Source organism: Bos javanicus, chromosome 25 (assembly GCF_032452875.1).
Source record: "Bos javanicus breed banteng chromosome 25, ARS-OSU_banteng_1.0, whole genome shotgun sequence".
Classification (NCBI taxonomy): domain Eukaryota; kingdom Metazoa; phylum Chordata; class Mammalia; order Artiodactyla; family Bovidae; genus Bos; species Bos javanicus.
In genome coordinates, this window is record NC_083892.1 from 1,178,907 (window position 1) to 1,191,715 (window position 12,809).

Here is a 12,809-nt window from a genome sequence, read left to right on the forward strand (position 1 = left end):
TGGCTTTGCCCTTTTATGGGATAAGAACAATCGTAAGCCAGCCCTGTCTGTGGAGGTGGGCCTGGAAGCTACGGAGTACAGCTGGCTCAGGCTCCGAGGAGCGGTGGGGCTGGTTCTCAACTGAAGGGAGTGGGCAAGTGCAGGTTGTATGAAGCCCAGGCCTGTGGAGAGCTGCACAGAGCAATGGGGAAGTGAGAACAGGCCTAGGGACGAGGGGTCCGGAGGGGAGGCCCCTCTGCATTCTTCCGTCCTCCCTACCCAGGAACACAGCGGACTCAGATCAGAAGTGGGGTTGATAGGATTCGAGGTGGGTGTGGCTCCCATCACTCACCCATTGGGGATCCCCATGTCTTGTTCAGCCTCCCCTGCCCCAAAACCTAGACGGGCTTCCCTACACTCCTCGGTGGAAAGCCCAGCCCTGCCCAAATGCCTAATGACCTGAGTTCCCACCAATCTCCCCCGCAAACACCTTCCCAGGTGGGTCTCCCCTCCTGGAGAGGCCCCACCAAGCACCTGGACGAAGGTCGGCAGACAGCCACTGCTGCACTACCTCTGCCAAATGCCCACCGTTTCAGCATCTGTGAACACTGGGCAGAAATGCTGCTGTGGTTAATGGACAATGCTGTGTTAACGGACCTGTTATAACAGGTGTTTGTAACACGCATGAAAGCTGCGGAGGGCGGGAAACAGCCTGCGTGTTCTCTCAATGCTGGCGACCCAGCTGTACCTAAAGAAAGACTTCCTAATCAAATTAGTCTTCCCCTAAAAGATGTCATCTCTCCCTCCTCAATGGTGCAATGCAGCCAGGGCTATAGAAAAGGCCAGAGGAGCCTGGGAAAGAAGAGACTGAGAAGGGCAGCTCTCTGTGAAGACAGACACGCCCTGGGGAAGTGCCAGGGGAAGCAGAAGTCTGTGGTTCTAGGACCTTCCTCTGGCCACCCAGTGGGGTTTCCAGACCTGGGATTCATCCTCTGACCTTGACTCATGGGTGGTTGGGGAATGGGCTGGGAAGGGGGAGGGGAGGTGGCTGGCCAGACTGGCTAAAGGCCTGGGATCACTGCTAAGAGGCCCCGGGGACTGATTTCAGCACCCCCCCCAACCCCCGCCGCCAACCCCCGCCCACCAGCAGGCCAGTTTCCAGACTTAGTGATTCTAAGCTTTTCCGACAGATGAGCAGACATGCCCGCCGCCCCCACCACACACACCCCAAAGCTGCTCTTTTCTGCGCCCACAGATTGACTTTCAGGTTCTGAGCTCTTGCAAGGATTAATTTACATCACAGATTCTTTTTCTTTTTTTTTCCTCCCGGGCTGAGTCCTAATCACTGGAGTGCCAGGGAATTCCCCACACCTATTCTGCCAATGCATTTTTTTTTTTTTAAACTTGCCATGATTCAAAATTCTGAAAAAAGAAAAAAAAAAAAAGCTGTCAAAAACAATACCCAGTACTGGCAAGAATGGGGAGTTATGGCAACCATCATAGAGTGCCAGCAGGGATATAAAACAATACAGTCACTTTGGAAAACAATTTGGTGGTTTCTTTGAAAGTTTAAACATGATTTTATCATTTAACCCAGGAATTCCGCTGTCAGGTATCCGCTCAAGAGAAACAGAAGCATGTGTCTACAGAAGGACTCAGAGGAGGGTGTGCACAGCAGCTTCATTCACAAGGGCCCCCTACTGGAAACCACCCAAGTTTCCATCGACTGATGAATGGATAAACAAAACGTGGGTCATTAGGACAGAAGGTCATTCATCCACACAAAGGAATGCAGCAGACAGACACCACAACACAGACAAACCTGGAAAGCATGATGCTCGGTGAGAGAAGCCAGACACCAAGGACCACACAGTGACGGAGTCCATTTATGTGAAACGTCCAGAACCGGCAAATCCACAGAGACGGAAAGCAGGAGCGTGGGTGCGGAGCTGGGGGAGGGGCTGTGTGGGGACAGGAGTGACCCTAACAGGCATCATGTCTCTATGAGGGGGGGACAATGGAAATGTTCTAAAGCTGGATCATGGTGATGGTTGCATACTTGGCAGATTGACTACAAATCTTCAAACTCTACACTTAGAATGGGTGAATTTCATAGTAGGTAAAAGCATTGCCCATCCTCAATGTGTGTTTCTGAGTAGCCTGTTTCCTTTGCAAGCCCCCTTCCTGGTGGCTCTGATAGCCTCACCAGCCATGTCACAGAACCCTGATGGACCCCCAGGGTGAAGGAGCTGCAGGGCCAGGAAATGAACTCTCCGGCCCTTCTCATGAGAGATGTTGGAACAGGGAACAGACAAACAGAAACTCTCACAAGCCTCATGGAGAGAGGACCATGGCAGCTAACACAAGGAAAAGTTTTCCAGGAACCAGCCTGCGGCTGCCCCAAACCCATACCCAAGAAGCGTGGAGCTAGAGCCTGCCACCACCACATGGCCGGTCAGCTGCGCGGAAATGACGTCATACTACAAAGGGGGGTGTTTGTAAGAACACTGCAGGAGGGGGAGAATGCAGTCCTGGGGGCCCTGTGGCCGGGCTCTGCCTTGTTGGCTCCCCTCCTCCACCCCCATGCAATGCCCACATCCTGTGTTAGAGGGCAGGTGTGCCTGGTCCAGGTCGGGGGCAGCAGACGGCCTCTCAGTCTGAGTGGGGGCCCTCTATGGACTGTGCAGAGTTTGGGGGTGCCCCTCCCGCTGGCCACCTCAGGAGTGCCACTGCTGTGTGTGCGGTGAGCCCTCAGGGACACAGCTGTAGGCAGGTGCAGTTCACCCTCTGCACGAATCCGCCCACTGACGTGGCATTGTCCAGTGTCAGGATGGCACCCGTCGGGAGCGCCTTTCCCATGGCCAGGTTCGAAATCTCACCAGGGACCAGCACACGGTCCCATATGGCCAGGCCTGCCATGCTCCCCACGAAGGCCTCCGAGCTGTCAAACCCACCCCCCACGTGGTCTTGCTCCTGGCCTAGCACGAGGGACCCTCCTGGGGGGATCTCGTACCCCTCCCTGAAGCGGGAGCCGGTGGCCACGAGCCTTCGGTCCACGTGGAGCCAGTACCTGCCCAGGATGGACGTCCAGATGACACACACGTGGTGCCACTGGCCGTCTAGCAGTGGCTGGAGGGGCAGCTCCCTGAAGGCTGGGTCTCCGATCACAAAGTGGACGGAGCCGGGGGCCAGGGAGTCACGGCCGTGCAGAACCAGCTTGTTGTCGTTTTCCTCGGTGGCATAGGACAAGAGGGTGCCCAGGTGGTCCGCAGCTGTGCGGACCCAGCTGCAGATGGACAGGGCCCGCAGACCCGTGAGGAAACCGGGGCGGAGGAAGCCCACATTCATGGTGGAGGCATTTGGGAAGATGAGCGCAGGGCCCACGTTGCAAACTAGAAACAAACAAGGAGGGAGAGTCAGCCCGAGTTGCGGGGGGCGGCGGCTCACTTGTCCTCACGTGACTGGCGCCATCTCCCAGATGGGAGGACTGACGCCCAGGGCACCTGGCCAGCTGCGCTCCTTGCAGCAGGGAGCCCCAGATGAGTGTCACGTGGCTGCTGGGACAAACCCCCCACAAATGCAGCGGCTCAAAACAAAACCCAAAGTTAGCATCTCACAGTCTGGATGTCAGAAGTCCCCACGGGTCTCTCTGAGCTGAAGATCACGGTGTGGGTGGGGCTAGTTCCTCTGGAGGCTCCAGGGAGAAGCCCTTCGCTGCCCTCTGACCTCTGCTCCTGCCTCACATCTCTGTCCCTGACGCTGAGCCCCCTGCCTCCCTCTCCTGAGGACCCTGGCATGAGGTCGGATCAGCTCCCATCTCAGGGAGCTGGATGGACTTTCACATTAGAAAGTCCTCTTGCCATGTGAGGTGACGCAGCCACAGGGGCTGGGGCCAGGACGTGGGCATCTTTGGTGGCATCATCCTGCTGACCAGACTTCTTCCCAAATCTGCCCCAAGGAGAGTGGGTGGGGCAGGGGTGGGGAGCCTGCATTTCTAGCTCCAGGGTAGAAGTGGGGGCTCCTGTCATGATCTAGGGCAGTGGTTCTCAACTGGATACACCTGTGTGCCCGGGGAACGTCCAATGACGCCTGCAGACAGGTTTGGTTGTCAGGATTTTGGGGGTCCCCAAACTTGTAGCCCCGCTTTCCCGGGAGCCCTGTTGATTTCCTGAAGGTCAGCTAGTCAGCTCAGTCTTACTGGTGAGGCCCCCAGAGCCATGCAGATGGAGGGAGATCTGCTCCAGACTAATGGGCCCTGAGGGCTGCCAGGCCAGACTGGGAGCAGCCGGGCCACAGCTGAGAGTTTGAGGTAGGTGGAGGCCAGAGAGGTGCCGAACACCTCTCGGTGCCCCTGAGGCCCCTACAGCTGGGGACGACCCGATCCCAGGTGCCCCTGGAGGAGAACCCTAAGCTGGTGATGAGAAGCGGCAGAGGCCAGGGGCCCTCCATGAGTGGGCACAGACCCCATGGGCTATAGACCGGGGCCCCAGCCCTGCAGGAAGGACCCTGCTGGTGACGGCTGAAGATGCCAGCCCTGACCTGTGTGATCACCAACCCTGAGTGGGCATTTACTGCCCGCAGGCAGCACCCGACTCATGGGTGTGCCAGGCGGCCTGACCTGCAGGCAGGCCATCTCCTGGGCGGTTCCTTTCTTTGAAGGTGGGGTGTGTGGGGGTGTGAGGGCACTAAGGGCTAAGAAGGCCCCTGAGGGAGAGGTGGAGACCGATGGGGGTGAGCGGGTGTGGTGCTTACCCTCTCCTGGGCTCTCGGGGGGCCACGCCTGCTGGTTGCCTAGGCCCAGGGGCTCTTGTGCCCCCTGGAGACGGTAAGCGAAGTCTAGAGGTGGGTCCCGGGGCTCAGGCGGAGCTCTGATCGTTTGCCCGCCCCCCTGCAGCTGTGGGGCGCTCGGGTTCGACGGCCTAGATGGGTCCGGGGTCACATTCCGGGCGGCGGGGCCGGGGCTGGCCAACCGCAGCTGGCCCTCGAGAGCGGCTAGCCTGGTACTCTGGCTCTGGACAAGGGGCGTCAGGCGGAGCAGCGCATCCTGCAGGGCCCGCACGTCTCGGGCCAGCCCGGAGACAGCGGCCCTCTGTCTCTCCTGCTCCCGGGCGCGCCGCGCGCTGCCCTCGCTCATGGCAGCACTCAAGGCCAGCAGCCTGTGGTCCGCCTTCCGGCCTCGGCGCTGCGTCCTCTGCACCCAGGTCCTGAGGTGGCCCAGCTTGTCCTGCACGGCCACCTGCGACTGGTTGAGCGCCAGGGCCACGGCCCGGCTCTCATGGGCCAGGCTCTGGAACCGGGCCTCGATGTCGAAGGACAGGTTGTAGTGGCTGACGATGCCCTGCAGGTGCGTCAGGGTCACCTCTTGGAACCTCCGAAACTGTGGAGAGGACACAGGGGGTCCCAGGGGCTCGGTCTTCAGGGCAGCTCGGTGAGGTGACCGACCTCTGCCACCAGCGCCCCCACACCGAGCTCGCAGCTGTGGGACGACCCCAGGCCTGTGCTGCAGGGGGTGAGGGCCCCCAGGCGGCTCCCACCCCTTCCTGCAGCCACACTCTTCACTCCCCTGGTGAGGGTGGGCAGCTTGTGTGAGGATCAAAGTGAGGAGGGCTTGGGCTCCTAGGAGCCGGCCGTGGCCCCACACAGGAGTCTCTGCTCCATGGGGAACCTGAGATCCGGTACCCCGAGGCCCAGCAGGCCCCAGCACACCTGTGGGTACCCTCCTCGGGGTTGCCCCAAGTCTGCCCACCCTCACACACAGCTGACTTATCTTCAGAAGGAGCCCACCAAACCTGTTTTGCTGTTTCAACCATAGGTGAAAAATCAGACCATAAAAACTGCAAACTCCACTCTGAGCCCACAGAGCACAGAAACTTCCCATTGTTTCTGTATCACCTCCGCATCACCTGCTGTCAATTAAAAAACTCTACCGCCTCAGACAGTGGGTGCACTTACCTGCTCTTCTAGTCTACGGAGCCTCTCGAAAAATGGTTTTCGTTGCCCCACAGGGCCGGTTGTTTGCGACAAAGCTCCATGTAGATATATGTGCACAAAGATGAGGAAGAAAGGCAGAGCTCTTCCCGTTGGGCTGCCCATGCTGAAAAGGAGCAAGAGGCACCCTGAATGCAGGAGGACGGTCTGCTTGGAGCTGGGCCTCCACTAGGCTGGCCCGCCTCTCCTGGGGGTGGCTTCCCTTCTTCCCCTCTGGCGGGCAGTCAGGTGCCTCCCACCACCTTGATGAGAGACATTCACTCTGGACACTTGAGGTTCCTAAGGACACAGGCTGGAAACAGATGCAGTGTCTTTGGAAAATAGGTCTACTGGGTACAAGGCCTGGTCCAACTGGCTTGGAGGCGGGCGGGGTGATTGCTTTAGCAGGAGCATACAGACTCGTGTTCCCACCAGAGGAGTGGAAGCTGCACAGGGACCCTGGTGGGGGCAGGGGCTCCTTAGAGCTGTCTGCAGCGGGCCCAGCCTGCTGGCCGTGCACAGCAGATCCGGATCCATGAGGCCCCTCCCTCGCCCTTGGAGGAGGCAATGGAAACAGAATTGGGAGCCACGTTAATTCATCTCAGGCCTCGGGCTATGAAGTGGGCTGAGTGGTAGGTCCCAGGCTAACCCTGGTGCCTGCAAATGGGAGCTTATTTGGGAAAAGGGTCTTTGCAAATACAATTAAGGATCTTGAGATGAGTTCATCTTGGATCATCCATATGAGTCCCAAGTCCAAGGATAAGTGTCCTGAGACAGAGAGGAGACATGCAGGGGAGAGGGCCGTGTGACACGGAGGCCAAAGTTGGGGTGGAGCTGCCTCAGGAACACAAGGAGCTGGGGGCGGGGGGCGAGAATCCTCTCAGGAGCCTTCAGGGGGAACATGGTCGTGCCAACACCCTGATCTCCAACTTCCAGCCTCCAGGGCTGCCAGGGAAAGCGTGGCTGTTGTTTTAAGCTCCTCTGTTTGTGATCATTGGTTACAGCAACCCCAGGGGATGAACACAGGCTGCCTGCCTAAGTGAACGGGGGGCAGAGACCTCATTCCAGGGCCAGGTCCATGGTCAGTGTTTTCCCAGTGAGGGGAGCAGGAGAAAACCACGGTCAAGGCTGAGAGTTCCAGGTGAACAAGGCACCGGGGCACAGAGACTGATCTCCTCTCTTTCCCCAGGGTCACTCTGATGGTGGCCAAGGGACACAGCCTGGAGGAGCCACAGGGCAAAGAGAGGAGATGCAGCAGCTGCCCTGGGGAGCAGAGGAAGGGGCAGAGGGGACCCGGGCAGGCAGGGAGTGGGTCTGCGTCCTGGGGCTGCCATACCCCATGACCACCCCAGGGAGCGGGCATAGGAGTTCATTCTCCTCTGGCTCTGGCGGCCGGAAGTCTGAGGTGGAGGGGTCAGCAGGACCACCCCGGATCCAAAGACTCTCAGGAAGGATCCCCCGGCTGCTCCTGGGGCAGCCTCATCCCAGCCCCGGCTCCGTCTTCACAAGGCCTTCTCCCCTGCGTGTCTCTCCTCTTCTGTCCAACAAGGACACCAGTCATTGGATCTAGGGCCCACCCAGATAATACAGGGTGATCTATCTCGAGATCTGAAACTTGGTTACATCTACAAAGAGACTTTTTCCAAAAAAGTTCACATTTATAAACACGGGGGTTAGGACTTAGATGTGTTTCTTGGCGGCCACCATTCAGTCCATTACAGGGAGGTTTGAGGGGTTGGGGGCTGTCCAGGGATGGCGGGGGGCTGGGGCGATGTGCAGGCTGGAGAGAAGAGACTCATGTCAGTCTGAATACAGAGTTGCCGGCCCCCTGCCTCCTCCCTGACCTGCTGCGCTGGGTGGCTGCTCCTGCCCACCAGTCCAGCCCCAGGACATGGTCAGCTGGTTCTCTGAAGCCGCGATGTCCAATCCCAGAGCCCCAGATGCGTGGGAGTGTTGAGCCCGTCCCATGAGGCTAGCCTGGGTGGAGATCCGCTGCAAGTATAAAAAACGCACTGGATCCCAGGATTTAGTATAAAAAAGGAATGAAAAATACTTCCTCAATCATCAGATTTTATGTATGATTATAAAGGCGATGGCACCCCACTCCAGCACTCTTGCCTGGAAAATCCCATGGACAGAGGAGCCTGGTAGGCTGCAGTCCATGGGACCTCGAAGAGTTGGACACGACTGAGCGACTTCCCTTTCACTTTTCACTTTCATGCATTGGAGAAGGAAATGGCAACCCACTCCAGTGTTCTTGCCTGGAGAATCCCAGGGACAGGGGAGCCCGGTGGGCTGCCGTCTATGGGATCGCACAGAGTCAGACACGACTGAAGCGACTTAGCAGCAGTAGCAGCAGCATATGTAGAAATGGTAATAATATTTTGGATGCACTAGGTTAAATAAAATGTTTTAAAAATTAATTTCAACTGTTTCTCCTTTTTAGTAAGACTACGAAAATATTTAAAATTAAATATGGAGCTCATGTCATTGTTTGATTGGACAGTGTCACCTTGGAGAAAGACTCTGGTTTGTGGGCCCCCAGGCAGAAACAGGGGTTTTCCTTTGACTCGCTTTCATCATCCGTTCTTAAAAAAAAAAAAAAAAAGGGTGGAAAAAAACATAAATCACAAAATTCACTCATTTTAAGGGTGAAACTAACAACATGTTATTGAAGTAAACATCTACCTATTGGACTGGGAGTCTGAGGGTTCTGCCAGCTTCTGGAAAGCAGCAGACAGGGACCTTCCCCAGGCACCTCCTCCAGGCTCCTGCCCCCAGGCAGGAGGAAGAAGGGAGCTTCTTCAGTCCAGGCAGAAAACCCGCTGTTACTAACATCATGGGCAAGAGCTTCCTGCACCCCGCCAAACCAACTTCCATCCACAGGGTAGACAGAAATCTGCCCCAACAGAAGAGGAACCAGGAGACGATGCAGAGGGCCAAGGAAAGGCTCAAAAGCAATCTAAAGAACACCTTCAGAAAGGCAAGAAAAGCTTTGTGTCCACAAGGCAAGAAATGGATGCTGTGGAAAAAGGAATAATCAGAAAGGATGAAGCTGCTCCTGGAAATGAAAAGCACAATTTTCCAAAATACAAAGAATAAAGTAAAATGCAAATAAATATATAAGTAGAATAGAAAAATTAAAAGGCAAAGTTAAAACAGTTGGTCAGAAAGTAGGCAAAAAGGCAAAGAAATAGAAAAGAAGAGCCAAACACTGGATTGATCTCAGTCCAGTGAAAAGACACTATGGCGTATGAGACTACAGGAAAGAAGGGAAGGAATTTCTAGGAAGATAATCTGTGAAGGTGCTGCAGACAAAGGCATCCATCACTTGAAGACCTCGTGGCAGAGAGCCCCAGGCCAAGGGACAACTACAAGGCTCATCTTTAAGTGTCAGACACCACAGATGAGAAGATTCTAAGTGTCCAGAGAAAAAACCTGGTCACCTGTGGATTGAGGCTTTCCCCAGAGGCCTGTTGGCCACCTCAGCAGCAAGGCTGACTGCCAAAGACAGGGGACAAAACTTGATGACTCTGAATGAAATGATTTTCATTTAAAACTGAGCACAGCTTCCCTGGTGGTCCAGTGGTTAAGAATCCATCTCGCAATTCAAGGGACATCATTCGATCCCTGGTCCGGGAAGATCCCACATGCCCCGAGCAACTACTGAGCCAGGACTCTAGAGCCCGAGAGGTGCAACTACTGAAACCAGCCCACCCAGGGCCTGTGCTCCGCAATGAGAGGAGCCTGCACAGTGCAACAGAGTAGCCCCTGCTCGAGGCAGCTAGAAAAAGCCTGAGCAGCATCACGGAATGTAAATAAATCTTGGACAAAACAGCAGTTGGAGTGGCCACTTAGCCCAGATGGTTAGAGAATAATACTGATGAATTGTGTATCTATTAATAGCTCAAATGTGAATCCACCTGGAGCAAAGAATAAAGTCATTTTTTCAGATATGCAAAGGGTTAAGAAATGTATCCTCTGTGCCCAGTCTCTTGAGACATTACTGAGTGACAGGATTCAGAAAAACATGGGGATAGAGGGAGAAGGAAGCAGCTGTAGGAGCCAGAAGTGAGAGCTGTAGTCCAGAAGCCGCCTGCGAGGCGCACCCACATCCAACCCATCTGGTCTCCCCGAGGTGAGCCCCTTTTCATCACCTGACCCCTGGCTGTTCTCCTACCGGCTGCCTCTTTGGGCTTTCTGCATCCGCGGTTGCCCTCTACTGTACACTCTCCTAATTGCACCCTGGGTGGACCCCTCTTGATGAAAGTGTAAGAGCAAAGTGAAAAAGTTGGCTTAAAACTCAACATTCGCTTTTTTCTGCCCGTGGACGCCGCCGAGAAAGCATCGTTGAAGTCTTCCCTGCCTCCACTGCCATCATGTCTAAATCAGAGTCTCCCAAAGAGCCCGAACAGCTGCGGAAGCTCTTCATCGGAGGATTGAGCTTTGAAACAACCGATGAGAGTCTGAGGAGCCATTTTGAGCAATGGGGAACGCTCACAGACTGTGTGCTAACGAGGGATCCAAACACCAAGCGCTCCAGAGGCTTCGGGCTTGTCACATACGCCACGGTGGAGGAGGTGGATGCGGCCATGAATGCAAGGCCACACAAGGTGGACGGAAGAGTTGTGGAACCAAAGAGGGCCGTCTCAGGAGAAGATTCTCAAAGACCGGGTGCCCACTTAACTGTGAAAAAGATTTTTGTTGGTGGCATTAAAGAAGACACTGAGGAACATCACTGAGAGATTATTTTGAACAGTACAGGAAAATTGAAGTAATTGAAATCATGACTGACCGAGGCAGTGGCAAAAAGAGAGGCTTTGCTTTTGTAACCTTTGATGACCATGACTCCGTAGACAAGATTGTCATTCAGAAATACCACACTGGGAATGGCCACAACTGTGAAGTGAGAAAAGCCCTGTCTAAGCAAGAGATGGCTAGTGCTTCATCCAGCCAGAGAGGTCGAAGTGGTTCTGGAAACTTTGGTGGCGGTCGTGGAGGGTTTTTGGTGGGAATGGCAACTTTGGTCATGGAGGAAACTTCAGTGGTCGAGGTGGCTTTGGTGGCAGCCGTGGTGGCGGATATGGTGGCAGTGGGGATGGATATAACGGATTTGGTAATGACGGAAGCAATTTTGGAGGTGGCGGAAGCTACAATGATTTTGGCAATTACAACAATCAATCTTCAAATTTCGGACCCATGAAAGGAGGAAACTTTGGAGGCAGAAGTTCTGGCCCCTGTGGTGGTGGAGGCCAATACTTTGCCAAACCACGAAACCAAGGTGGCTATGGTGGCTCCAGCAGCAGCAGTAGCTATGGCAGTGGCAGAAGGTTTTAATTACTGCCAGGAAACAAAGCTTAGCAGGAGAGGAGCGCCAGAGAAGCGACAGGGAAGCTACAGGTTACAACAGATTTGTGAACTCAGCCAAGCACAGTGGTGGCAGGGCCTAGCTGCTACAAAGAAGACATGTTTTAGACAATACTTATGTGTATGGGCAAAAAACTCGAGGACTGTACTTGTGACTAATTGTATAACAGGTTATTTTAGTTTCTGTTCTATGGAAAGTGTAAAGCATTCCAACAAAGGGTTTTAATGTAGATTTTTTTTTTTTGCACCCATGCTGTTGATTGCTAAATGTAATAGTCTGATCATGATGCTGAATAAATGTCTTTAAAAAAAAAAAAAAAACAAACCTCAACATTCATGTATGGAAAGAGTAACATGGAAACTTATGTTCAGTTCAGTTCAGTTGCTTAGTCGTGTCCAACTCTTTGCGACCCCATGAGTTGCAGCACGCCAGGCCTCCCTGTCCATCACCAACTCCCGGAGTTCACTCAGACTCACGTCCATCGAGTCAGTGATGCCATCCAGCCATCTCATCCTCTGTCGTCCCCTTCTCCTCCTGCCCCCAATCCCTCCAGCATCAGAGTCTTTTCCAATGAGTCAACTCTTCGCATGAGGTGGCCAAAGTACTGGAGTTTCAGCTTTAGCATCATTCATTCCAAAGAAATCCCAGGGCTGATCTCCCTCAGAATGGACTGGCTGGATCTCCTTGCAGTCCAAGGGACTCTCAAGAGTCTTCTCCAACACCACAGTTCAAAAGCATCAATTCTTCGGCACTCAGCCTTCTTCACAGTCCAACTCTCACATCCATACATGACCACAGGAAAAACCATAGCCTTGACCAGACGGACCTTTGTTGGCAAAGTAATGTCTCTGCTTTTCAATATGCTATCTAGGTTGGTCATAACTTTCCTTCCAAGGAGTAAGCGTCTTCTAATTTCATGGCTGCAGTCACCATCTGCAGTGATTTTTGGAGCCCAAAAAAATAAAGTCTGACACTGTTTCCACTGTTTCCCCATCTATTTCCCATGAAGTGATGGGACCAGATGCCATGATCTTCGTTTTCTGAATGTTGAGCTTTAAGCCAACTTTTTCACTCTCCACTTTCACTTTCATCAAGAGGCTTTTTAGTTCCTCTTCACTTTCTGCCATAAGGGTGGTGTCATCTGTATATCTGAGGTTATTGATATTTCTCCCAGCAATCTTGATTCCAGCTTGTGCCTCTTCCAGCCCACCGTTTCTCATGATGTACTCTGCATATAAGTTAAATAAGCAGGGTGATAATATACAGCCTTGACGTACTCCTTTTCCTATTTGGACCAGTCTGTTGTTCCATGATAGCCCATGGGAATTTGCTCTATGGCTCAGAAAACTCAAACAGGGGCTCTGTACCAACCTAGAGAGGTGGGATGGGGAGGGAGGTTCGAAAGGCAGGGAGTATATGTATACCTATGGCTGATTCATACTGAGGTTTGACAGAAAACAACATAATTCTTTAAAGCAATTATCCTTCAATTAAA

The 12,809-nt window shown here is 53.9% G+C and overlaps 1 protein-coding gene and 1 pseudogene across 1 annotated transcript; one reads left to right on the forward strand and one right to left on the reverse strand.

Moving 5' to 3' along the window:
- Positions 1-2,334: 2,334 nt before the first annotated feature.
- PTX4 (pentraxin 4) lies at positions 2,335-6,234 on the reverse strand. Its single transcript, XM_061400709.1, has 3 exons — positions 5,932-6,234; positions 4,732-5,356; positions 2,335-3,371 (listed from the first exon to the last, which is right to left on the reverse strand). The coding sequence occupies exons 1-3, from the start codon at positions 6,070-6,072 to the stop codon at positions 2,731-2,733; spliced, it is 1,407 nt and encodes a 468-aa protein (XP_061256693.1). The 5' UTR covers positions 6,073-6,234; the 3' UTR covers positions 2,335-2,730.
- A 4,034-nt stretch (positions 6,235-10,268) lies between these two features.
- On the forward strand, positions 10,269-11,301 carry LOC133238075 (heterogeneous nuclear ribonucleoprotein A1-like; annotated as a pseudogene).
- Positions 11,302-12,809: the final 1,508 nt, after the last annotated feature.

Bases quoted from the DNA above. Each gene is read 5' to 3' on its own strand.
- PTX4 (XM_061400709.1), bottom strand. From the start codon at position 6,072: ATGGGCAGCCCAACGGGAAGAGCTCTGCCTTTCTTCCTCATCTTTGTG. The intron at 5,357-5,931 runs GTAAGTGCACCC...TCCTCTCCACAG, and splicing joins TCCGTAGACTAGAAGAGCAG to TTTCGGAGGTTCCAAGAGGT. The intron at 3,372-4,731 runs GTAAGCACCACA...GTTTGTTTCTAG, and splicing joins CCCCGAGAGCCCAGGAGAGG to TTTGCAACGTGGGCCCTGCG.